The sequence below is a fragment of the Sycon ciliatum genome, chromosome 3 (genome assembly GCF_964019385.1).
Source record: "Sycon ciliatum chromosome 3, ocSycCili1.1, whole genome shotgun sequence".
NCBI lineage: Eukaryota > Metazoa > Porifera > Calcarea > Leucosolenida > Sycettidae > Sycon > Sycon ciliatum.
This window is the reverse complement of record NC_088645.1, coordinates 12,756,303-12,783,594: the sequence shown is the minus strand read 5'-3', so window position 1 is coordinate 12,783,594 and position 27,292 is coordinate 12,756,303. Positions and strand designations below refer to the sequence as shown.

At 49.6% G+C, this 27,292-nt stretch overlaps 1 protein-coding gene across 1 annotated transcript; it reads right to left on the bottom strand.

The window, feature by feature from the left end:
- Nucleotides 1-863: 863 nt before the first annotated feature.
- LOC135811476 (thiopurine S-methyltransferase-like) lies at nt 864-26,490 on the bottom strand. Its single transcript, XM_065324717.1, has 8 exons — nt 26,387-26,490; nt 8,777-8,881; nt 8,394-8,532; nt 4,412-4,467; nt 3,697-3,771; nt 3,008-3,093; nt 1,971-2,015; nt 864-1,701 (listed from the first exon to the last, which is right to left on the bottom strand). The coding sequence occupies exons 1-8, from the start codon at nt 26,473-26,475 to the stop codon at nt 1,553-1,555; spliced, it is 744 nt and encodes a 247-aa protein (XP_065180789.1). The 5' UTR covers nt 26,476-26,490; the 3' UTR covers nt 864-1,552.
- Between the last annotated feature and the right edge of the window lie 802 nt (nt 26,491-27,292).

The following is a 27,292-nucleotide window of genomic DNA, read 5'->3' as shown; positions in this document are numbered from 1 at the left end:
GAGGTCAGAGGGGGCATGCGAAATATTAATCGAAGTAATTTACGGTGGGTGACTTCTAACCGATGCATAAGAGCGGAGGATAGACCGGAGGACCAAACGAGAGAGCAGTAATCAAACAAAGGAAGAACATAAGAGTGATAAATTTGTATTCTTGTGTGCTACATAACCAAGGAGCCATACACATACAGTCTTTTAATATAAATGATGTGAATGGCTTTCTGGATATGACCTGCTGCCACTGCGTGTCCTTGCCTTGTACAATGTCGTGTACACTGTCGTGTAGATGTGAACTCGATCCAAACGAGTACAGCAAACCATCCACAACCGGACGACACCCGGGCCTTGGTGCAGCAGAAAATGTCCTGATACGACAGGTTTCCGCTTGATCCAGGGATGCACGTTCGATCCACAGCACGTCGGTGCGTGAACAGTAAAAGTTGTCCGGTCAATACAGGATTCCGCTTGGTACAGGGTCCGGCAAACACAGCTTCTACTGTATGACGAAACATTCACATTCATGAACACATAATCCCACTGTCACCATGGTCACCAAGACCACAGCATGCACCCGCATTTATTATTTGCCGTAAATCTGGCTTGCAGTTGCACGGACGAGACCACATACTATTGGTAGCTCACTGTCCAACCGAAATGGCTAGTTATCTGCCGCACTGATTACACACTATGATCTGCTATGTCATGTAGACTATGTGCTACGTGTATTATACAGTATATACCGTCCGCCTTGCTAATGTGGAAGAGATACTTTAGGTTGAACTAACGGATACTGTAGGACCAACACTTGGTCTTTGAAACAGTCAAACTGCAAGGCAACAGATAAACAAGCCCGCGGCAGAAACCGATTGAATGAATTACTAGTAGCTGAAAGTAGCAGTGTGGAGGAGAAGATCAGGAAGGTAGCATGCACACTGCACACGTGTGTGTGTGTGTGTACACGCGCGCACACTGGTCCGATGCATGCGCGTGTATGTGTATGTGCCATCTAGTAGTATCCACTAGAGATAGGCTATCGCAGCTGACAGTCAACGTAAAGCGAGTAACACACTGTTTGAGCTGTAGCAATAAATTGGACCGTGGATGGACACACGGTAAATCAGAATTATATCATTACAGAACAACAAGGACAATCAAGGCTTGTTTGCTGCTACTTCAAGTGTCATGCTCTCGCAATCATCAGGCAACATGAGGATGGGGTGCCGACCATGCGGGTATATATGCCAGGAGAGGGTGGGTCTTGTAGCGCTGTATGAAAAGCTGTGTGAGAATGTGGGGCTCTATAGGTTAAATATTGCTAGGAAATCCATGGCATTCATACAGCAAACATTGTAGCACTCTGATCGGAATACTAAGTCAAGTATCTTACTGGCTGTTCTTACGAATCGCAAACATCCTACGTTTCTCAATTTACTCTGCTTCCGTCTCCGTGAAGACTTTCCGGCACGTACCATCGACTCAAGATAGTGCAAGTGTTCGTTCTTACGGGGAAACACTACTCTCGACCAGTTCAAGGGTGGGTGAAGAACATGAGCATTCATTCCATGCCACTTTCAACAGCATGGCCATTCCGAACTAGCAATGCCATGCCTCGATCGCAAAATGTTCTCAGTTTATATCCGAGTGTTTCCTGAAAGAGTTTGAGAATATCCTCCTTCATCAAGAACTCCACGGTGAAATTGCTTCCTAGGAGCACAACACATACACACACACACACACACACACACACACACACACACACACACACACACACACACAGAGGAACACACGTATGCAAGCGACTACGCATGGACACATGCGACATTGCGCACAGTACTGGTAAGAATATAGTCATGCAGCCTCTTCAAATAAGGGAGAGAATGAAGCGTGAAAAAGATAAATCGACTGGATTTGCACAAGTCAACATGTTGCAAAACTCCAAACAGAAAACCAAGACAAAGAGGCGAACAACGTACCAAAAGCAGCAACGATTTCGTCATTAGGAGTAGAAAACGGTGGACCTGCAAGACACAAGACAGTATAGTAATCCTGGAACGCTAAGATACCTCAGCGAAGAGACGTTTCTGTTCAATGGGGCTGGCCTAGACTATTCGACTCGTTAGATAGAAGAACGCAACACAGAGTGTTAGCACACAGAATGTACTCACTGCTGCTCAAGTACGCGCCGGGCGTTCTGCAGCCCTACACCTGCGAACTCTGGGCTGAGAAATGTCGCAAGGCGCGTACTTGAGTGACGCGACTGGATTTTATTGAGCAGCACTGTATTATGCGCAAGATATTTCTTGCACAAAATGCCTAGACTGGGATTAAAAAGGCAAATTAGACTGTGGCCAAGACTATAGTCGCACCATTCCGAATACTTCTAAGACTACTCAGTATTAGGAAATTAGAGGCCACATGCCACGTGGCATGTGGCCTCTAATTTCCTAATACTTTGAAATTCTCCGTGAAGTCCAAATTTGAAACTACTCAGTTTGCCAGAAAACCAGAAGAAAACAGGGTTTTTTTATTACCCAATGCTGCAGTCAGCAAAGTGTTTCGGCCATAAAGGCCTCATCAGTACTGGTACGATTTTTTTCTTTTTTATTATTAAGTTTTTCATTTGATGTGTCATACGGTTTGCTTATGTAAATCATACTTTCACATATGCAGTATTTCCTGATAAAAAATTGTTTGAGAAAAAATTGCTGCAGGTCAGGGTCTCACGGTTTGGTAGTAAAGACATCAGCATATTTACCTGGTTAACTCTGCCGGAGTCTAATGTTGGCCTTAGGCGCCCCCTTTCTAACATTGGGCAACATATGCATGGATGTGCACGATATCTCTTCTCTCCACCATCCCCTCCCCATCCCAAAATCACGGTTCGCGTGACACTCGGCTAGAGGCCGAGTTTTCCGCATTCGCACCCTCTAGAATCAAAGGAGCAGATGCAGATCTTAAGTGGTAGCCCCCACCCCAAACACACACACACACACACACATCGGGGACGTACCAGGATGTTCAGCCTGCACATAGTCATATGTCTCCATCAAAAGACGACCTCCAGGTTTGACCACTGAAGCCATGTAATCTGCATAACTTAGGATACCGAACAAACGAAAAGACCACAGGTCCATTACCAAACACAGCAGTACACTGATGGATAAGGTGCAGATGCTAGCCCATTGTCAATTCTGACCATAGCAACAAGTGTGTTTCAAAAGCCCGGACCTCTGGTTTTAAAAAACCGTTAGGCCAGCAATTACACAACATAAAATCTGTAATCACTTTGTGTATAAATTTCCGAAATCGGGCGTTTGTTATCCAATCTCTTAGAAATTTGTATGAGAAAAATTGCGGGAGGGGGCATATGGATGCGACTGAACACTGCAGTGCACCCGTTCTGTCCACGTGGCTAACACATGCATTGCATGGGAGAGCTGCTGTGAAACACGCATCATACAACATTGTATGAAAAAGAGAACTCCACGTCTACCCTACAATAAACATGTGTCACATAATACTCATCACATGACTGTGTCTGGGTATAAGCTGCACAGGGTCTTGCAGTGCAGAACTCTGCAGGGTAGGACTGTGCAGTGCCGGTCTGTGAAGAATGTGGTTGTGTGTGGGCGGCGTTTGTATGCCTGCGGTAAACGGTCCCTAACATGGTGTGTAGACAATGAATAATCCGTTCCATACCGGGGACGAAACTCTGCTTCCAGTGCGACATATGAACCTCTGTCCCAGACCGCATCTACCTGGCCAAGAGCAACACTGCAGGCAGTACAGATAAAGAACACATCAATATGTCAGTAATACAGTAAACCATTACTACGGACATCATCTAGAGATCACCAAACAAAAGGAAACCCTCAACATTAAATTCTCTTATCTAAAACTCAAGTTTGCAATGAAGTGACTTCAGTATTGTTTCAAAAGTAACATACACCGCGGCTGCCTTAACGACACGGCAAACACTGTGACAAAGCGCCACAGGGACCACAAATCGAAAGCACACGGTTGTCTCAAGTGGATCCAGCGACACAAACCTACAACCGGGTATCAGTCACTATCAGCCCACGTTAGAATAAATTTTCATTTTCGGAGCGCTCAGAATATACTATAGAGTATGCAAGTGGCACGGGCTACAATCTGTGATTACAAGATAGGATGTGTCCCAGCTAGATAGGATGTGTCCCAGCTAGATAGGATGTGTCCCAGCTAATAGGCCAACCCCGGGGGTCAAGATCAGGGTGATCAAGTAGCAAACTACACCTCCCTGCTGCCCATGGAAGAAGGTCTTATCAGGGTTGTTGTACCATGTACATGTAACACCAATCAGCTTGATGTATGGTTCAGTAGAGCGGACACAGGTGTTTGATACACAGCCACCGTGCACCACGGTCTTACTTACCAGTCTACATTGAACAAGTCTGATGGGAACAGGGAGATAGAGCTCTTCTCACCGGCCTGAACAGTGCATAATCATAATGAGAGATACGCAGAGGATGTGAACAGACACAACTGTCAATGCACACATACGCACACACACACACACACACCTTCCTTCCTTCCTTCGCCCACTGCCACGATTGGCTATGTGTCCCCAAACGGGGCGACTTGGAGGAGTGCTGTCTCCGGGACGCGGCATGAGGCCCTGCGAGTCCGGCGGGACGTGAACGGCTGTTTCACTGTTTGTTTTTTGCCTTTGCGGAGCGACGGGAGGTGCAACTATGTCTAGCGATGTCTTGAGGACGGCTGAAACGGCGTGTGCAGACCATACACAGGAGTGGTTTCACGGCAGGTTGTACACGGGAGCATACCACACTGTAGACTCCATCCTGACACCTGGTTCTCCACTCAGACCTATCATCTGCTGTTTCAAGCCACTCATTCATGCCAATGGACACCGCCGTCAGGTCATGTTTGATTGGGTCTTTCCACCTCTTCCGGGGGCCATGTGGAGGTCGTTTAGACGGCAAGGCACCAAAGAGCAATTGGCGGGGAATACGGTCATCCATGCGAGCCAGGTGGCCCAGCCATTGGAGACGACGGCGCCGGACCTTGTCAGAGACCTGCTCCATGTCACCCCACCACTGCCGTACCTGAAGGGTTGTCACGTGCTCGTCCATCTGGCGCGCCCGACTGATGCCCAGGACCATGCGTATAGATCGCAGGTGAAACGACTCCAGACGCTGGAGATCCCGTTGCCTCGGTGTCCAGTTCTCAGCACCATAGAGGAGTACTGCCAACACAGTGACTCCGTACACAACACGCTTGAGACCGATAGGAAACTCCGAGTTCGCAAACACAGCTTTCTTCAATGCGCCAAATGCACCCGAAGCTGCGGCGATCCTGCGAGAGACATCAAAGCTACTCCTAGCATCAGGAGTGATCTGGCAGCCAAGATAGCGAAAGCTGTCCACGCATTCGACGGTTCCACCCAAAGGCAACATATCCGACGCCACCACACCAACGCCCATAGGCATGAACTTAGTTTTGCCCAGATTGACTGACAGGCCAAAAGATGCTGCAACCTGTCGAAACGTGGCCAAGGCCCTTTCAGCACCGCCGTAGGTTTTGGCGAACAGTGACGAATCGTCCGCAAACTGACACTCCGTGATAGTCACCCTGCGACACTCTCTGAGACGCGTATTGAACAAGTAGTCTCTGCGAAACTGCGACACCTGGATACCGATATCCTCGTCATTGGCGATGGTAGCATGCCACTTTTCCACAACCGCACCCATGAATAAGTTGAACAGGATCGGGGCCATAGTGCATCCCTGACGTAGGCCATTTCCCACCGGGAAAGGGTCGAGCAGATCTGCGCCGAGACGAATGGATGCAGACATGCCTTCATGGAACGACCGAATGATGGAGATCAGCTTATCCGGCACGCCGAGCCTGGAGAGAACCCTCCACATGGCTGCTCTAGGTACTGAATCGTATGCTTTGCGCAAGTCAATGAACACCGCAAAGCCCTTTGATGAATGCTCATGCAATTTCTCGGCAACCTGGCGTACTGAGAACACCATGTCTGAGCATCCCCTACCACGGCGAAAACCACACTGGGAGCCAGGCAGGTATTCCTCTCCAACCAGCTGCAGGCGATCCGCTATTATTCTTGCCACCAGCTTGCCGACCACGTCTAGAAGCGCGATGCCTCGCCAGTTACCACAGTCACTAAGATCACCTTTCTTGGGAATTGGGATTAAGATGGCGTCTGCCCAATCCTGAGGAACCCTTTCCGTCCGCCAAACTTCAGCCAACAACATCTCCAACCTAGGCACCAGTTCAGAGCCGCACTTGAGCATCTCCGCTGTTATCTCTGATCGGCCACATGCTTTGCCATTTTGAAGAGCTCGCATAGCACGGTGTATCTCGCTGCAGGCTGGGGCGTTCTCAAGGTCAAGCCGAATCGGTAGCTGCCCAATGGAATCAATGGCATCTGGGACAAAATCACTGATCACGTTTAGGACACCGTCAAAATGCTCCCGCCATCGCGTACCTGTTGCCTCTGGTGTCTCGCACACAACACCCTGCGCATTCTTGATAGCAGCTGTCTTGCGGGGCTGCAATCCATCAAGTGCAGTCTGGATCCTCTTGATGCACTCCCAGCCTCCCTTAGATGTTAGACTAAAGCGTTCGCAGTCCCGAGCCTGCTTTCTCAGCCAGTCCTGCTTTGCTTGACGAACGATACGGCGAGCTGAACTTCGGGCCTTCTTATACAGCTTCTGATCACTTGCCCTGTTGGTCGACATCCAGGCTCGGTAGCAATCGTCTCGCTCACGGAGGGCAGCCTCAATCTTCGGTCGATTGTCCAGGAACCAGTCTGGTTGTTTGCGCCGCTCTCTGCCAAGGCATTTCTGAGCGACGTCCGCCACCGTAGTTTTCAACGCAGCCCAGCATCCGTCCACAGATAGCTCATCTGGCCAGTTCTGAACCAAGGCAGCATCAAGACTAGTGGAATATTTTGCTCGCACTTCATCATTGGAGGGAGCCGTTAGGACTGCGGAAGCGATGGGTTTGTTGGCTGGTTTACTTTGCCTGCGGAAACTGGGCACCGCCGCCAAGCGGTATCTCATGGCAAGGAACTTATGGTCGGTGTCACACTCCGCAGAGCGGAGAACTTGACAATCCAGACATTGACGCTGACATGACTCTGGAATAATGCAGTAGTCGATACAATGAGGCTGCCTATACCTGGGATGGTGCCACGTGTGCTTGTGGATGTCCTTCTTCTTGAACCAGGTGTTGCAGATGAGCCCACTGTTTCTGGCCAGGAAGTTTAGTAAATCCTCTCCAGCAGAATTCATGACGCCATGTCCATGTGTACCCCTTACGCGGCTCCACTCGTCTCCAGCAGTACCAACACCAACACGAGCATTGAAATCGCCGAGTATGACATACTGGTCACTCCTGGGTACACTATCAAGGAAGGACTGCAAACTTTCATAGAACGCAGCTTTCTCCTCACGTGATCTACTGAATGTTGGTGCATACGCAACAGCGATATGAATGCAAGATACTGAACGATTACGACCACATTCGAACTTTACCTTCGCGGAGACAAGTCGCGAGCTGTGTCCTTTCCATTCCGAACCGCCGCTGACAAAGGCGTCTTTGCACTTTCCGCGCAGCACTATCGCCACACCTTCACCACGACGTCCAGAGTCATCCGCCGTTGGAGTAGGGCGTCCACTCGCCAACACGAGAGAGTCGCCAACGCTGTACTGAGCCGTGCCGAACCAAAGGGTCTCCTGCAGGCCTGCGATGTCCACTCCGAAACGTCCAAGCTGCCGACAAACCAGGTCAATTTCTTCTCCTCCCGCAACAAATGTTTTGATTTTTTTTGAAATTTTGAAGCCGTATTCACGTCGCCGTCGGACTCAACAAGAGTCCTCACATTCCAGGTTCCCAGAGACAGCACGAACCTCCGAGCGGCTGGTGCATGCTGCAAGCTAAGCTCTGAGCGGGGGTTTGCAACTCCTCCGCGCTCAGGCGGACGAGGGTCAGCGCGAGTGGTCATATCCGAGGTGACCATGTTGTCGATGCTGAATTGTCCTCGTCCGCGGCAGCAAGATGACGGCTGCCTCGCTCAGCACAGCTACTCTACTTACTGTGAGTCTATAACTCACCTGGGCTGGCCCCAGCCGGAGCTGGAGACCAGCCCGTGGAAGAAAACTTCTAAAAAAAACCGGAGCTCAAAAATGGCACAAAACACACACACACACACACACACACACACACACACACACACACACACACACACACACACACACACGTGGCAAAAAAAGAATTCAAACAAGCTGCCAGTCAAAAGTTGTATCTGGACATTTGACAATATATGACGAGTCCTCGCAACGACATCGAAGATCATTTTTTAAACCCACCTTGATAAGAGTAAGCTCCTCTCCATCACCATTTTTCACAGAAGATACCGTCGAGGGCAGCTTGTTTTCAGATACAAAGTCGTCCAACGCCTTTCTCACTAGTTCAACACCAAGAATGTGATGGCCACGCTCCTTTAGCCTACAGGGACAGGTGACAAGTAGTAGAAGCAAGTGGAGAAAAAGAACAAGAAAATCCGGTGAAATGTCACTTACCCAGTCACCGGTTGAAGAGCGTGCTATGCGCCAATTTTGAGAAATCAGATTTTCAGCTCAGCGTAATCTAAATGTCTAATGGGACACCAGCAGCAGCAGCAGGAGAGAGAGAGAGAGAGAGACGCAGGGGGGGGGGGGGGGGGAGCCTGCATCAAGCAGTCTGCACTCACCACATCATATCAACAGTCTTGCCACACAGAGGTACAAACACATTCAACTGTTTCCGGTGTGCATTAGCTCCCTCCAGAAGTCGGTCATAATACTTGATCAGGTGTCTGCAGGCAAGAACCAATGGGGAACAGAGGAGCAGGATAGAATAGTCATCAGTTGTAAAATAGCAATGACAAAATACCAATTGTGCACTCATAACCATGTATAAACAATTAAAATGAAACAATTCCAGAACGTTTTTTTGTGACTATCATCAGTGGAACATCGTCACATAGTAAGAATCACTAAAACAACCAGTTATATAGCTAGAGTAATATGAAAAGAAGCGTGAGAATGCAGCACTGCTAGCGGTTATGCATAACGCGTGTAGTGTGAACTAACTTATGCAGTATATCTGAGAATGGTAGCAGTAGACGAATGTGGCAGCTGTGAGCATCAGCTGGTGGCAGATTTACGGTGCTGCTCGATGAAATCCAGTCGCGTCACTAGAAATTTGCCCCTTGCACCATCTCGCAGCCCAGTGTTTGCAGGTCTAGGCCTAGGGCTGCGCAATGCCAGGCACGTACTTGAGAGTGACCTGACTGGGTTTCATTGAGCAGTGCTGTATATGTACATGCTGTAGTGCAGGCATGTACATGTACATGATTAACTGTCATCATCGGCTTGACTCAACCCAGTGTGACATTTGCAGTTGACCAGTGATATACCACCACTTAACCGCAGCTGACCAGATAGAGATCGAAACCAGCCAGCAAATTCTAATCAAGATTATCCTTTGTCATAGATGACACAATGTACAGCCTAGACCATTATCCTCCCCCCTAGTCCCCTTTATCCCACCCCATTCTCACATTCGCTTCTATCAGAATTTGGCTTGTAGCCCGCGTGTACTTGCGAACGCAAATAAACACGTACAGTACCATACTCGAGGAGGAAGGCCGTCCATTCTATTCAGATTGCATGACAAGTATCTACAAGAGAACGGATTAAAGGGGAAGTTAAGGCAAAAATCAAAATTTCACCAGTTGTAGTCTTCGGGGTGCTGAGTCGAATGGTCTTGGTCCGAGGAAGCTGAGACGCTCCCTTCCTACTTGAATCCCAATCGAACTCGCGCACTTCCACCGAAACTGGGTGACTGCGCCCTACTAGATGGGGATTTGTATGCAAAATGTCACTGAAAGCGCCATTTCGTTCTTATAAAAGCACGGATGACCGCGATTGGCCCATATGTTGTAGTCTTTTGGACGCTGAGTCGACTGGTTTTGGTCCGAAAAGGCTGCGATGCAGCGTTCCTCCTTTATTCCCAATCGAACATGGTTGAAGAAGCGGTCACGTGGTCCTGGGTGCCCAAATCACCTGGTCACCACGCCAGCAGGTGACAACTTTCACACCAAGGTTCAACTCGAGTTCAACTCGAGTGACAGGACTGCACCCAAAAAAGGTCAAACAGGCTAGTAAGTTGTACCCTGCAGGCACGGTGACCAGGTGACTGGTGTACGCAGGAGCACGTGACCGCTTGTTCAACCATGTTCGATTGGGAATAAAGGAGGAACGCCGCATCGCAGCCTTTTCGGACCAAAACCAGTCGACTCAGCGTCCAAAAGACTACAACATATGGGCCAATCGCGGTCATCCGTGCTTTTATAAGAACGAAATGGCGCTTTTAGTGACATTTTGCATACAAATCCCCATCTAGTAGGGCGCAGTCACCCAGTTTCGGTGGAAGTGCGCGAGTTCGATTGGGATTCAAGTAGGAAGGGAGCGTCTCAGCTTCCTCGGACCACGACCATTCAACTCAGCACCCCGAAGACTACAACTGGTGAAAATTTGATTTTTGCCTTAACTTCCCCTTTAAGCATAATCACAGTCAGGGTCATTGGGTGGTATTTCAGGGTGGGACAGTCAATCATCTCAAATACTCTTCTGGGAACTTCCCATGAGGAAAAATTTCAAAATGTAGAACCAAAATCATATCTTGAGCCGAGCCGAAAAAGCCTTTTGTTTCGGGCAACATGGCCAGAAAAATTCTGGTCGGTCGGCCGGCTTTTTTTTTTTTTGCTGATATTCTTTATGCACGGCAGACCGGTATGCACATGTGTACAGTACACCGCCCAGACACAAAAACATGTGTGGCCGATAGAGACTGAGACCGCTAGGAACAGTCAAACTGGTCATACTCAGACACAGAGCAGAGCAGAGCTCCGAGTCGTTGTTCATAAACGCATCGTTCAACGATCATCGCGGGCTAGGAACTACAGCTTCATGTTGCTCCAAAGTAAAGAAAAAGAATCGGCGTACGCACTCCAAATGAAGTCCAACATTTTCACTCTTGTCAGCACCTTTGCAGCTTGACCCGGTTTCGGTGGAGGAAGCAAACACTGCTTTGACGAGTTTCCAACAGCTGTTAACCACAGTCCGGCCGTCGGAAACTGCAGGCACAATCGTTTTGTCTAATAGTACCCCATACATTTTCAGCAGAGTTCATTATCTGCACCGTACTAAAAATGATGCATACATGAAGTTGTACGCACCTGCTTAGAGTACATTCAGCGGGCTTTAAACTAATCCAAGGCCCTGAACGCGTCATCAAAGAGTAGTAAAATTACGATTGAGCGGGCTTCAAACTCTGGTAAGGCACTTGGCGGGAACGTAGCTGATTGGTCGTCTCCTGGACACTGGAACAGACCTCGTTCTAAACTAAAACATGTTGCTGGCGACAACGTTACACTTGGCAACTACAACCACCGTGCAACAAATCCGACTCGATCGAGTCAACTCGAAACAAAAGACTGAAATGTCTAGCCAGAGCCAGGATTGAAGAGCCTTGGGCCTGGCACTCTGCAAAATGTGCACACGTTATTATTTATTATTTTGCTTGTTCGCGTTGGCATCAACCTGCATAAAGCAGGTATATAGCCTTCGCTTAAGCTGCCATAAAAAAGAAAGCTCATCCTAAGCGAGAGGGCTAGAGGGAAATATAACGATAACGAGATACAGAATACAAAGAAATCCAATGAGTTCAACGTACAATTCAAAACAAGAAAGAAAGGAAAGAAAAACAGAGCCGAATCTACCGATTGATCCATCAATCGACAAAGGGGACTAATCCGTTAGTGTTGCAAAGTAGAAGCTGATTATAGTTGCAGATCTCCAGGCCAGGGCCAGCATATTGCCGATTCTGGATAGGTCTCCGCAGCATTTGATGTGGTAATTATCATAATGTTTGATAAAATTGTTAGAGTATCTAGTATGTAGAGTACCGAGTATCTAGTATCTAGAGTATCTAGTGTAATTGTATCCGTTATTATTGTTAAGGGTATCTAGTGTAATTGTATCCGTTATTATTGTTAAGGGTATCTAGTGTAATTGTATAACTTCAGCCATTACACACAGCACACATTAGTTCCTTCCACTTTCGACGATCCTGGGCGAGCTGCCTCAGTGCAACTAGATCCTCGTGTGATGTGAGGGAGTTTGTGGATCTGGAATTTTTCAGGTCGTTGTTGATGGATCGCGGGAGTGTTGTTCTCGGGCGGCCTCGGAACCCTGAGCTTCCTGGCTGAAAGTATGCTGACATAGCCTGCTGGACCGGGGATGAGGTGTCTAGTCGAAGCATGTGGCCAAACATTCTCCACCTAGCAGACTGGATGATTCTGCTGAGTGGCTTGGAGCCAATGTGCACACGTACATGTACAAAATTTAATGTACATGCGTGTGATGCGCATAACATTCATGAATGCATGTAAAATAGGATAATAAATCTGTCGGCGCTTAAAACATCGGTCGGTCGGGTTACCCGAAACAAAGGACTTTTTTGGTGCGGCCTGGTACAAAAATGTTTGCATTAAATATTCATTAATTGAGGGTAGTTGAGGTTGTTTTTATCAATTATCCGGTTAGCTTGGCCAAAACGTGGTACTGCCAATACCATAGTGTACCGTAGCGTGCCTAACGCCGCTGATGGCTTCCGGACGGGGTTCAAATTGCAGCTACCATAGCCTGTCAAACAAGTAATCGCCACCGATCAACTGGGCACCAGGCCAAGGCATTGCCATGACGCCAGGAAGCTGAATGTCTCGGTTGCGCTCGATTGCGATTCCTATGCCGGTCCCAAGAAGTTGGATGGATTCTTCAAGTTTCTTTGTTGTGTGCTGAAAGCCAACCCCACCGAATTCAACAGGAAACGTACGCCTCCACCAAGGATGTGCAAGCAGATACATGAACTACAGTTCTGGCCAGTGACACTCGACCAAATGTATAACGTAGACGGTAGAGTAGTGCCGTGTCGCGTTCAAGTGCAACGAATAGTGTGTGGTGCTGGGGCAGTGTAGAATCAATCGAGTCAACTCAAAACAAAAGACAGAAATGTCTAGCCAGAGCCAGGAAGGAAGAGCCTTGGGCCTGGCACTCTGCGAAGTGTGCGCACATACATGTGCAAATGTACATGCGTATGATGCGCATAACATGCATGAATGCATGTGAAATAGAACAATAAATCGGTCGGCGCTAAAAACATCGGTCGGTCGGGTCACCCGAAACAAAGTGTGTAGCGTCACGTCGCGTTCAAGTGCAATGAATAGTGTGTGTGGTGCTAGGGCAGTGTAGCGCCCGTCACAATTTTTATTCATGAGGTCGAAATTTTCTGACCAGGACTTTAGTATGAAGCATCCATTCATTGCAAAGAACGCACTCATCGAACATACCGTGCAAGCGTCACCTAGTACTGTAAAAGCCATTATTCTAACGAGGCGCATATTGTCATGACTGCGCAGTCATGAACTTACTATTTCCCACGTCGTGCATTATTGTACACATTTCGCGTATGCATGCTTTGACCCCTACTATCTCTTACACTTAGTTACAGCCATATCTGTTGTAAGTTCAAACGGGAGTTCAAACTCTCGCTCCTTTTGGACGCCTTACGTCATAATCGTTTACCGTGTTTTTAGAGCGGAGAACAGTTTTTCTTCTTGGTCTAGTTTTCTGGTTTTTGGTATGGAAGTTGTGTCCGGTTAGACCTTCTTCTCGTTACAGTGTTTTCGATAATAGCACTTGATATGATGAGTTTTTGATGTTCTCACGACGGAGACGAGGGACTGTGATCACAGCCACCGTTGAACTGCCCTGGAGTGCAGTAGTAATAGTATTTTAGACCCCCTTATTTTCCCTCGTTTATGTCCGATCGTGACATGGTGCTGTGACCAGGATAGGATATGATGTCAAGTGAAGACTCTAATCGTACTAGTGAAGCCACTGAAGGTTGTGCTACAGCCACAACATGTCAGGAAGATGACTCCCAGAAGAAAGGCCTGCAGGCCATCAAGGACGCGCAGAAGCGTCGACGCCGGTGCATGCGAAGATACGAGCGCATCAGGGCATGTACTGCGTACATTTTGGAAAAAACAACAGAAAGCTATGTGGAAGTATGGATCGATCCAAAGAGGCCTCAGCCCCAGATTGACGATGCTGTACAGTTGAAACGAGAAATACTACTCACCCAGGATGAGATTTTCAATGTTCTGGACGACTTAGAAAGATGTAGTGTACACGACGAAGAAGAGGAGTGGGAGCGTGAATTTAATGTGTCTTGGCGCATTTTTGAAGATGCCCAGATAGCTGTCGACCAAGTCGTATTTGAAGAGGAGAAAGTGAAGCGTCAGTCCCAATCCGCCATTCTGGCTGCTCAGCAACAGCACCAGAAAGCCTCAGTGACTTCAGTGGATGCCACCACCAGTAGTGCCAGTGCCACTGAGGACATACCAGTAGTTGATGAGGAGGCGCATCAACAAACAGCAGTGCAGCTGGAAGAAGATCCTAGAGACCAGAACGAGTCTCCAGCTATGATCAATGTAGATGGCATCCGACGAGCATCGTCAAGTGTCAGCATACACAGTACACCAACAACGCTGTCCACCATTGAGGTGGCGGCACAGGCAGCAGTAGCAGCCATGCAAGCTGCACGCTCCAGTCCAGTGGTGAAACTTCCTCAGCTGAAACTGTCTCAGTTCAATGGAGACATCATGGACTGGCCAGAATTCTGGCAGACATTTGAGTCCTCTGTTGGTCTTCGTCAATCGTTGCCGGACGTATCAAAATTCACGTACCTCAAAAGCGTCCTGACGGGTGTCGCCGCAGCAGCCATCGAAGGCATTCCAATAACAGCAGCCAACTATCCTATCGCAGTTACGATGCTGAAGGACAAATTTGGACAGCCTGAGCTGATAGTGGCAACACTGTATCGTAAACTGGCACAGCTGCCACAATGTAACAACAGGTTTACTGAAGTGAAGGCTACCATTGACCAAATGGAGAAACTCCTTCGTCAATTGGAAGCTCAGGGAGAGAACCTTGATACTCAGCGCGTCCTCATTCAGCAACTCTTCTCGAAGTTCCCGTTCCAGCTCGTCAGCAAACTGGAGGAGCAGAGATCCGACCATACTGTGCCATGGACGGTCAAAACAGTACGGGAGATGCTAGCGAAGTATGTAGCAATGCAGAACACAGTTCGTCAGTTCACCGACAACATCAGCCAGACACCTCAGCCTAAGATACATGGACACCAGCAACAACACCATCGTCCACCAACAATGGGATTCGTATCCAGCCAGGCAAGCCCCAGAAGAGAACCGTCCTGCGTCTTCTGTCGGTCAAGCCATTTCAGTGATGAGTGTACCAACTACTCAACACTGGATTCCAGGAAGGATCAACTGTTGTCCCTACGTAGGTGCTTTGTGTGCCTCAAAGAAGGCCATATCGCAAGGAATTGTGCACACCGTAGTAGAAATTGCTACCACTGTAGCGGAACAGGCCACAGTCGTGCTATTTGTCCCAAGAAGGGTCAACAATATAATCCAGCAGTCGAAGTTCCGAAACACCAGCAAACAAATTCACTGGCCAATGGCAGTCCACAGACAGCAGCAATCGCAGCTTTGTCACCGGCAGAGATGCCAAGCCAAGAGCCGGCGGCAATTCCAGATGAAACCACGGAACTAGCCACCACGAGCGTCTCAACACTGAAAGCAGTTATTCAATCAGCCATGCTGCAAACCGCTAAGTGTAACGTGACTGACCATTGTGGGAAGAAGGTCATGGTCAACGCACTACTGGACAGTGGCAGCCAACGATCGTTCATCACTGCAGCTCTAGCTAAACGACTCCAGCTACCAGCCGAGAATGAAGAGAGGCTCTACCTGAACACCATGGCAGCAACTAAGTCCAAGAGCTTCAATTCGCAATCGTTCCAACTCGCTGTCAACCTCCGAGACGGTAACATGGCACAGATAATGGTGAATACTCTGCCTACCATAACCAACCCAATTGTGAAACAAGCTGTGCAACAGACCGACTTGGCATTTCTTGAACAGCTGTCTCCAACAGCGCTAGCAGATTCTGTGCCTCACGCAATGGAAACTGTCAACCTCGACTTTCTAATTGGTGCTGACTACTTTTGGCAACTGGTGGGCAATAATGTTATCACACTGCCATCAGGACTCAAGCTAGTCTCCTCCGAATTTGGATACCTGCTCACCGGCTGCAGTTCACTACCGGATGAATGCAGCAATGATGACACGACCTCCCTGGTGGTTACCAGCAGCGGTTCGATTTTCTCAGGAGCTGCAAGCGTCTCCAACCGTAACACAGAGGACAGTGTACTGTCTCAATTCTGGCAACTGGAGAATATCGGAATCAAGGATTCACCCTACGCGAATGATGACGAAATCGCACTGGCGCAATTTCGCAAGACAACGGAATATTCCGATGGCAGGTATTCCATCCAATGGCCATGGAAGCCTGATGACACCAAAGATCAACTTCCTAGCAACTACGGCTTAGCCCTTGGCCGAATGAAATCACTGGCCAAACGACTCGCTACAGACGGACAGCTGCTCGAGAGTTATGACAAGGTGATCCGACAGCAGCTAGCTAAGGGAATCATTGAAGAAGTTCAACTTTCCGGAACCAGTGGTAAACAACACTATTTGCCACACCACCCCGTTGTGACACCAGCGAAGTCAACAAAGGTCAGGATAGTGTATGATGCATCAGCCAAAGCGAGTGCAACATCTCCAAGCCTGAACGACTGCCTCTACCGTGGCCCAGTGCTACTCCCTGACCTCTGCGGCCTGCTAATGCGTTTCCGTCTCAAGCCAATTGTGATTAGCGCTGACGTAGAGAAAGCATTTCTTCAAATTTCTATTCAGCCAAGTGACAGGGACGTCACCCGATTCATCTGGTACAAGGACTGTACCACACCTGAGAAGGTTAACGGCAATGTCACAGCGTACCGTTTCTGTCGAGTGCCGTTCGGTGTAGTCTCGAGCCCATTTCTGCTCGCTGCTACCATTCAGCTGCACCTCACACAGGCCCAGACCGATGTGTCTGGTGCTATTGCACGTGATCTGTATGTGGACAACCTAATAACCACGGTCTACTCCCCAGAAGAAGGTATTCATCTCTACAAGGAAGCCAAGCAGCTGTTCTCAGATGCATCCATGAACCTACGGGACTGGACCTCCAACTCCGACAAAGTGTTGGACAAGATTCAGGAAATCGACCGATTGCCATCAGCATCTACCAAAGTCCTTGGGCTCAAGTGGGATAGCAAAGCAGATAACATCGCCGTGTCCAACAGCATCAATGAGAAATCAGTCGGTCCAGTCACAAAGCGCAGCGTGCTGAACAAAGTGGCAAGCGTGTTTGACCCACTCGGATTGATGACACCATCTACACTGCAAGGGAAGCGGTACCTTCGTCGGCTATGGGAGGAAGGTCTGGAGTGGGATGCCCCATTGTCCGCACCAATGCTCCTGGAGTGGGACAACATCCAATCAGCACTCCGGCAGACGACGACCGTCACCATTCCAAGGTTCATTGGTCCTGCGAGTGCAAGTCAACCGATGAGTCTACATATCTTCACAGATGCATCCAAGGATGCATATGCAGCAGCAGCTTACCTCCAAGTGCAGATTCCGGATTCCAACAAGTACACGGTGAATCTCATCTTCTCCAGATCCCGACTGACCCCGTCAGCCAACAAACCGTCCAAGAAGCAATCAGTCACCATTCCTCGTATGGAACTGCTCGGCGTGGTCACCGGATTCAGGATGGTCAAGTTCATCCAATCCCAGCTTCAACTTCAGAACAACATCCCAACATACCTCTGGACTGATGCCAAGTGTGTTCTCCACTGGCTCACAACGCCCCATCATCTCTCAACATTTGTTGCCAATCGTGTGAAGGAAGTGAAATCCAATCAGCAGCTACAGTTTCGTCACGTTCAGTCCCAGGACAACCCTGCAGACATAGCAACACGCGGTCTTCAGCCAGAGGAGTTGAAGGCGTCTTCTCTCTGGTGGCAGGGTCCTGCATGGCTAGCAGGAGACAAAGAGGACTGGCCAACAGGAAAACTGATCGTCACGCAAGAAGACATTGCAGAAGCAGACAAAGAGAGACGCTCCCCTTGTGGTATCATCAAGTCTATGTGATGATTAGTTATATTGAAATAGAATAATGCAACGAAGGACTGAGAGAGGACGACTCGTCAGGAAACTACCAAGGAAAGACTGACCAGCAACAAGAGACATGCACTGTCGATTATGGGCACGGAGTACACACATGCATGCATAGTATGAGTAGTATGCTGTAAGGTTGTACGCACGTCCATGCAAGGAGATGCAGTAGCACAATAAGAAACATGAGAGTGCAAATATGTACGATGTACACGGGTACACCACACGCCCCTTCTGAGATAAACAAGCGGAAAATCGGAGCTGTTTATCTCACATAAACGAGAAGGAAAAAACAGAAGTGACAGAAAAGAAAGTAAACACTAATGAAGCGTGATACCAATACCAACTACTTGTAGCAAGAGTGTGAGGTACAGGTATGTAGAGTCAAGCATAGGACTTAGATGCTGTGGACGAAATGTTCAAACGCTCTGGTGCCTGGCGAGACCGTTGGCTACGACGAGGCTGCTGCACACAAGGCTGCTGCGGTGCTGCGGGCTCAGCCGGGGAGGTGTCTGCAGGCGGAGCGGGAGGGGCTACGGCAGGGGCAGGCTTGAGAAGACGACGGTTGCGCCAGTAAACACGGCCGCTGGGTAACTTCACCATATAGTCCCGGTTGCGACCAATGGCGACGACCACGCCGGTGGTGCGCCAGAGTTTGGTGCGCGGATCTTGGATGTCAACCCGCATGCCAATGCGAAGTGGGGACAGTGATCGGGCAGACTCATCATAATGCTGTTCTTGGGTGGCAGACTGAGCGGCAGAGCGCTTGTCAACATCGGTGGCTTTGGCTTGCCAATCAGGAGCAAAGCTGAGATGATGAGCTGTCACAAAGGAGGACAATGGTCGACCAAACAGTGCTTGGGCTGGGCTCTGACCATTTTCTCGGGGGGTGTTGCGCCATTCTAACAATGCGCGTCTGAACTCATCGACGTCCAAGTTACCGTCGGACGTGGTCTTCAACACAAGTGATTTCATCGCTTTCACGGCGGCTTCGGCATGGCCATTAGATTGAGGATAATGAGGTGAAGACGTGGAGTGCTGAACTTGCCATCGGGTGCAAAATTCAGCAAAGCGACGTGATGAAAATTGCGGACCACCATCAGTGGTGAGGATGCTGGGGACACCGACGTCGGCGAACCAGCCACGGAACACACGGATCACATCGGCAGAAGATGCAGTGCGGCCGATCTTGGCAATGCAAGGCCAGCCAGTGTGACGGTCGACGTAAACCAGGTATTCCCAGCCTTGACAGGAAAATAAGTCGGCACTGGTTGACTGGAATGGCAGGGTGGGACGGCGGTCAGCGGTGACACGCATCGGTTCCTTACACTGAGACGGAGCGTGCAAGCGACACTGTTCGCAACTGCGAACGACTTGGGCGATGTCATTAGACAAATGTGGCCAGTATACGACTTGTCGAGCTCGACGCTGTGTGCGGTTGAGGCCTTGGTGGGAGGCATGAAGATCCTGGAGCACACGTGGGCGGAGGGTACGCGGGACCACAACACGTTGGCCTTTCAGGACAAGATCACCGTCGACTGAAAGATGCTCGCGGATAGTGAAGTACGGTTTCACAGCTGAGTGGACGGCGCGCTGATCATCAGGGAAACCTTCACGAACGGCTTGGAGAAGGGCCTGATAGTCATCATCGGCACGGGCAGCGTCCAAGAGCTCGCAGTGCCGGAGGTCTGCAATTCGGCCATCCTCGTCCTGGCGGAGACATGCTCTGATGGCTGGTGCTGAGAGCGTTGAGCTTTCACCGAATTCTTCCTCACTGGTCGGCTTGTCGACCGGGTTACGGGACAGTGCATCAGCAAACGCATTCTCTTTGCCCTTGCGCCAGTGCGCGACGAGTTGAAACGACCGGAGTTTCAGTGCGAGGCGTAGCAGACGTGGATTTTCTATCTGATCCAGGGTGTACTTGTTCAGAATCGGGACCAATGAACGGTGGTCAGTGAACAAATCGAATCGGCTGCCGGACAGAAAGAGGGAGCACTTGTGGACAGCCCAAACCACAGCAAGTAACTCCAGTTCTATGACGGCATAACGTGTCTCTGCGTCGGTGAGAAAGCGGCTGCCACACTGCAGCATGCGCCACTGGATATCTTGGCGTTGCCATAACACGAACCCAAGTCCGTTCAGGGCAGAGGCGTCGGTCTCTAGCCGAAGGTCGTCACCAGCACGGTAGTACGAGAGAGTCGGCGGCGATATCAGTTCAGACTTTGTGGCGTTGAAAGCCGCGGTGTGGACATCATCCCACATGAACTCATTCGTGGTCTTCAATAACGGACGTAGCGGAGCTGCGAGCTCGGATATCCGTGGGGTGAATTCTCCACACTGATTCACCAGACCGAGGAAGGAACGGAGGTCGGTACGATTGGTGGGTAGGTTGAAGTGCTGAAGAGCGGATGTCTTGTCAGCTGGCACGGTGTATCCGTTGGACGACACATGAAACCCACAGAATTCGACTTCAGCAGCGGCGAAGACAAACTTCTTTTGACTGAGAGTAATTCCGTGTTCGCGTGCACGGGTCAGAACGGCACGGACGTGAGCGACATGGTCCGAGAATGACTCATCGTGAACGAGGCCGTCGTCCACCACCTTGATGAGATGGGTCAAACGGTCGAAAGCTGCGTCGGTGCGGCGGTTGTACTCATCGCCGGCGGACACAAGACCTTGTGGATTCCGGCAGAATCGGTATCTACCCCACGGCGTGATGAACGTAGTGAGAGACTTGGCAGACTCAGACAGGGGCACCTGCCAATAGCCATGACGGGCGTCAAACTTGGTGAACCACCGGGCTGTGCCGATGCCAGAGAGAGCATCACGTGCGTTCTGCATGGGGTGGGTGGGACGCTTCACTTGTCGGTTGAGAGACTGAAGGTCCACAGTCAGACGTTTCTCACTAGAATTCTTCTTGTCGACTACAACAATGGGGTGGCACCAGTCGCACGGCTCTGACACTGTCTCGATGATGCCTTCCTCAACCATATTGTCGAGCTGGGTTTTCACCTGCTCACGGTAGGCATGTGCGATAGGACGAGCTGTGTAGACTCGGTGAGGTTTCGCATCATCTTCGAGAATGATGTCCATTGGCTTGCCACACATGGGTTTCAATGTCGTGTCGTCGAAGACGTCTGCGAACTCTCGCAGTAGGTCAGCACGGATCTGCGCCAGCTTGCTAGGGTCAGGTCTGTTCACGAGACCGGTCGTCACAACGGGAGCCGTTGGAGGTGGTGTGCTGCTGGTACAAACACGCGCAACTTGCTTGGGCCAGCCGTCTGGTAAGAGGCCTAAGGCGTATAGCGATTGGCGTGACAACAGGGGTTCACGCAGTCCACGGTACACATGGATGGTGCTATCATGCTTGAGCGAGCCAATGGTGAGGGTGGCAGAGATCTTGCCAGCTGAAACGAGACGTTCACCATTGGCAGCATGCACATTATCATGGTCTGTGGCCAGATTCTCCACAAAACCACCAAGATGCGCTAACTGATCGACGCCAATAGCGTCAATGTCACTTCCCGTATCGGGGATCCATTCCAGGGAGGTAGCGTCAGCTTCAGTGCACAATTGCGTGTCGACTGGCACCGTAGGAGATGCATCACACTGAGCGCGGCGGAGCTGTAGTCGTCCCAGCGTGCGCTGCGAGGACTGGTCAGCCGGTTTGCGGGATTTTCTGCACACCGCTTGGAAATGTCCAATAATCTTGCAGCCGCTACACTTTTTGCCATGTGCAGGACACTGCGACTTGCTGGCATGGGGAGTGCGACCACAATTCGGACATTGCGATGGCGTGGCGGACGCCTGTTGCTGTCGCGGGTTATTGCCGTGTTTTGACCGCTGATAATTTGTTTTCCGAGCAGCATTGACGGAGCTAGTGCCGGGGATACTGCTGCTCGTCCGAGAGGCTGCCTCCTCCGCTCGACACAATTTAATGACTTTCTCCAACGTTAGATCGGTAGTGGCAAGGAGCTTATGGCGTGTCTCCGTGTCGAGAATGCCAGTAACCAGGCGATCACGCATGGTCTCGTCGTACCTGGTACGCTGTCCCTGCTGGCATTGGCGGCATACTCGGCTTGAACAGAAATTGCAGAGTGCAGCTTCGCTGAAATCGCAGCAATTGTGGATCTCCCTGAGGGTAGTCAGGTACTGATCGAAGGACTCTCCATGCTGCTGTTGGCGGGCATAGAAGGCGATCCGGTCCAGCAGAGGGTTACGCTGGCCGCGAATGTATGCCTGTACAGCCTTGATGAGATCGTCGTCGTCGTGGTTGTCAGCCAGAGGAATTGTGCCCTCACGAAGAAATCTCCGGAGGTCCTCGTCCAGGCACTGACGAACCGTTGCCACTCTGGTGGCATTGTCCTGGGAATCCAGGTGCTGGCACCGGGCGTAGTCCCGCCAAAGACCTTCCCATGCGGCAAACTCTGCGAGAGAGGCAGAGGCAAGTAACATAGGGCGATCGACCGAAACTGGTCTCGCCGCAGGTACATGATCTCGTGCCGGTGGGGCTGGGGGTGGACGTTGCGGTGGTGGAGGTTGAGAAATGCTCCTCAAAGTTCGCTCCACGAGCTGTGTCAGGTGGTGCTCGCGGGTGGCGGCGGTCTCCATCTGCTGTCTCATGAGCTGGGTGAGGGCAGCAATGTCAGGGCTGAGTACTGGTGTGTCTGATTCCGCCATGCCGAAACGGAAATTTCAAATAATTATTTCACTATATTTGAGAGACGAAACGCCAGAGGTACTAGCAAGACCCAGGACTGAGAAAGACTAATGGAAACTGCTACTAAAACAAGTTCACTGCGCCATGTGGTATCATCAAGTCTATGTGATGATTAGTTATATTGAAATAGAATAATGCAACGAAGGACTGAGAGAGGACGACTCGTCAGGAAACTACCAAGGAAAGACTGACCAGCAACAAGAGACATGCACTGTCGATTATGGGCACGGAGTACACACATGCATGCATAGTATGAGTAGTATGCTGTAAGGTTGTACGCACGTCCATGCAAGGAGATGCAGTAGCACAATAAGAAACATGAGAGTGCAAATATGTACGATGTACACGGGTACACCACACCCCTCTCATTACAATTGGGAACACAGCTGCCGTCATCAACGACAGCACAGAAACGTATTCGCTTCAGGCAGCAGAACAACGTGTTTCATCCCTCAGATCGCTCTTGAGGACTACAGCAATCTGCCTCCGTTTCATTGGCAAGAAGATCTGGAGCAAGGTCAGTAGCAGCACACGAGAGAAGCTACGGCCAAAGATTCCCCTCGCAGCAATGGTCTTTGATGATGCTTCGCGCACCAAGTACGTAGCAGCCAGTGATCTCAGCATCGCAGAGAAGATCATCATCAGACAACACCAACGACAGAACTTCACAGATGCGTTCAAAGCTATAGACAGCGGTACTCGTCACCCCCTTCAAGACCAGCTCGGACTTCGCCTGGATGCTGAAGGACTGCTAAGATGCCATGGAAGGCTAGACAATGCTCAGCTACCTGAAGATGCGACTCGCCCTATGCTGATATCCCGACACAGTAAGCTAAGTACTCTGATCATCCGGGAAGTTCATGCGCGTCTCATTCATGCCGGAGTGTCTCACACACTTGCCCAGATTCGACAGAAGTACTGGCTTCCACAAGGGCGAGCAGCTGTGAAAGCCGTTCTGAGTAAATGTGTCATTTGCCAGAAACACGAAGGGCAACCGTTCCGTCTACCCCAGATGCCACAGCTACCAGCAGAACGAGTACAGCAGTCTCATCCATTTCAGTACATCGGCCTCGACTATCTCGGCCCATTCAGCGTCAACATCAGCAGTACAACACAGAAGGTATGGGTGTGCCTCTTCACCTGTATGGCAACCCGTGCGGTTCATTTGGAAGTAGTGATGGGATTAACAACGGCCCAGTTCGTCAACTGTTTGAAACGATTCATTGCCAGGCGAGGACGACCTGACAAGATCATCTCAGACAATGCGCCACAGTTCAAGTTGGCACAGACGTACCTCGATCAGAAGTGGAAAAAGATCCTAACCTGCCCTGAGCTGGCCTGCTACCTTGCAGAACACAAGGTAACCTGGGTTTTCACCACTGAGTTTGCACCGTGGCAAGGCGGTTTCTATGAGCGACTAGTTGGTCTGGTGAAGCGAGCTTTCCACAAAGCCATTGGCCGCAGTCGATTCACCTACGAGCAGTTCAACACAATCACAACGGAAGTTGAGGCAATGCTCAACACACGCCCATTGACGTATGTACCGTCAGAGTCGACAGATGGAATCATCACGCCAAACCACTTCATTGCCCCAACTCGCTCACTGGGACTTCCTGACGATATCCAGTCAGATGACTACATGCCCCAACGAGATCCAGTCGCTACTATTACGTCGCTGCAGAAGAAGCAGCAAGCTGCACTGGACACGTTCTGGAAGTTGTGGAGAGATGACTATATCCTTGCACTTCGCAGCCGACAGCCAATCAACCATCGTCTCAGGAGGAGCCGAACCACTGATCCCAAGATTGGCGACATGGTCATGATCAAGAACGACCAGCTACCACGTGGAATGTGGAAGATGGGAAAAATCAGTGAACTGCATGACAGCGCGCAGGACGGCAAGACTCGTTCGGCGACAGTACAGACGACCAACTCCATCCTGAACCGACCGATCAACCACCTCTACCCGCTAGAAGTGACCGCAACGGAGGAGAAGGAGAACACTGATGTCATCGACAACGGCAGCACTGATGTTGCTAGCAGCAGGCCTCAGCGCATGGCCGCCCAGAAGGCAAAGGAAAGGCTCAATGCACAAATGCAGGCTGAGCTGGTGTCTGTAGCTTTCACCTTTGTTTCTACGTATGTATGTATGTAGACAGTATCTATTCCATTGTCTTTTAATATTCAATGTCACAGTAAAATAGTTTGTTTCTTTTGTTCCTCGGGAGTGTCATGACTGCGCAGTCATGAACTTACTATTTCCCACGTCGTGCATTATTGTACACATTTCGCGTATGCATGCTTTGACCCCTACTATCTCTTACACTTAGTTACAGCCATATCTGTTGTAAGTTCAAACGGGAGTTCAAACTCTCGCTCCTTTTGGACGCCTTACGTCATAATCGTTTACCGTGTTTTTAGAGCGGAGAACAGTTTTTCTTCTTGGTCTAGTTTTCTGGTTTTTGGTATGGAAGTTGTGTCCGGTTAGACCTTCTTCTCGTTACAGTGTTTTCGATAATAGCACTTGATATGATGAGTTTTTGATGTTCTCACGACGGAGACGAGGGACTGTGATCACAGCCACCGTTGAACTGCCCTGGAGTGCAGTAGTAATAGTATTTTAGACCCCCTTATTTTCCCTCGTTTATGTCCGATCGTGACACATATAATATAACGATATCCCAAAATCGACTGGTTTACGTGTACCAAAGGTAACGATTCTCACTTATTCTCAACGCTCAATAGGACAGTATAATTATTATGTATCGATTTCTGTATAACGATTTCTATTTTAACGACAGATTTCTCCTCGTTAGCTCGTTAGAGCTAGCACTTCGTTATATATATGGCTTTTACAGTAAGTACTATACCGCATTGTCCGGAGTATAAGCTGAACACTCGTAATCCACCCCACACAAAGCTTTTACTATGATGCTCACAAATACTTCACGGTTCGCGTCAGACTCGGCTAGAGGCCGAGTTTTCCGCATCCGTAGGAATGCCACCACCCTTCAAGGATCAAGGTGCAATGGTCAAATGAACCGTTATATACAAGGTAGATGCCTGTGTTTCCTGACAAAAAATCTGGGTGCGGCTTTCACTCCAGTGCGGCTTATAGTTATACTGCGGAAAATAACGGTTCTCTGATAAGACTGTACACTTGTTTAGCATGGACATGATTCGGACCACGGGTGGATTACAGAAATCTGCACCTACTGTATACTACGCACACTTTCTGATAATTCCGCATGTGGTAGATCAGGCTACCGTATTTTCTGGAATTGGGGCAGGTCTTTATTACCCACTGTCTGGAATGCATGTAAGCGCCGCATCACTTCAGGCTTTTTTCAGTTTTTTGTGTTAGAACAACACACACTTACTCATTCACAGCTGCACAGTGCCAGGTTGTTCGCTCCGCATCATGCCATCGAGCATTCCAGTCCGTATCAGGCTTTCTTGGTGAAGACATGATCACCGCCTGCGCTCAGTGCGCTGCCCTCAAAGGTCTATGCCAGGCTCTTGCCCTGGGCTCGCGGTATACCCTCAAAACAATAATAACCCCAGCTTGATAGATTGATACTGTAGTAGCCGCTACTTAAAGGGGCACTCCGGCTTCATTTTCGACGCCGAGTTTTCGATGCCAAGACGAAGGTTGGTGAAAGAGAAGACCCCTCGAACAAGAACGAGTCTCCAGAAGCGATCGAGTCGAGCAGGAAGACGACTTTTGAATTTCGGCCGAGCGAGCGCTGATGACGTAATGAGGGATTAGCTTGCCAGTGGAAATGCATCTGCGCACATACATTTCACATACTTTTTGGCCAATTTTCAATCGAAGAGGAGGTTGTTTTCTATGTTCTCTCAACGTCGTGAGCGATCCCGTCTTCTATACCCTTCCAGGTACCCTGAAGGTCCTCCAGAGGAGAATTTATCTCCAGCAAAGCGTTGTTGATCCGCTAAATTGGTCTCGAGACATATTCACCCAGTGCAGGGCTGACAAATGTAGAATGTTGAATCTGTGATAATTGTCGACGATGGACGGAAAGGTTGATAGCCGCTGTCGCAGGGAAAGTGAAGCTGCTGGAAGTAACAACGGGGAGCTTGTTAGCATCACTTGATCAAAGCAGCTAGACGGACTCGGGGAGTACTGACTATTTGTCTCGCCCTCAGTTTAGTGAATTTTATGATCAGAAAATGTTTCGATCAGGATCCCTTCTACAAGATGTGTAGTACAGGTGATTTCTGAACTTGACGATATGGAGACCGACCAGTAGACCTACCAACAACGT

Bases quoted from the DNA above. Each gene is read 5' to 3' on its own strand.
- LOC135811476 (XM_065324717.1), bottom strand. From the start codon at position 26,475: ATGTCTTCACCAAGAAAGCCTGATACGGACTGGAATGCTCGATGGCAT. The intron at 3,772-4,411 runs GTAAGTAAGACC...TACTGCCTGCAG, and splicing joins GACTTGTTCAATGTAGACTG to TGTTGCTCTTGGCCAGGTAG. The intron at 2,016-3,007 runs GTACGTCCCCGA...TGTGTCTTGCAG, and splicing joins TGTGCAGGCTGAACATCCTG to GTCCACCGTTTTCTACTCCT.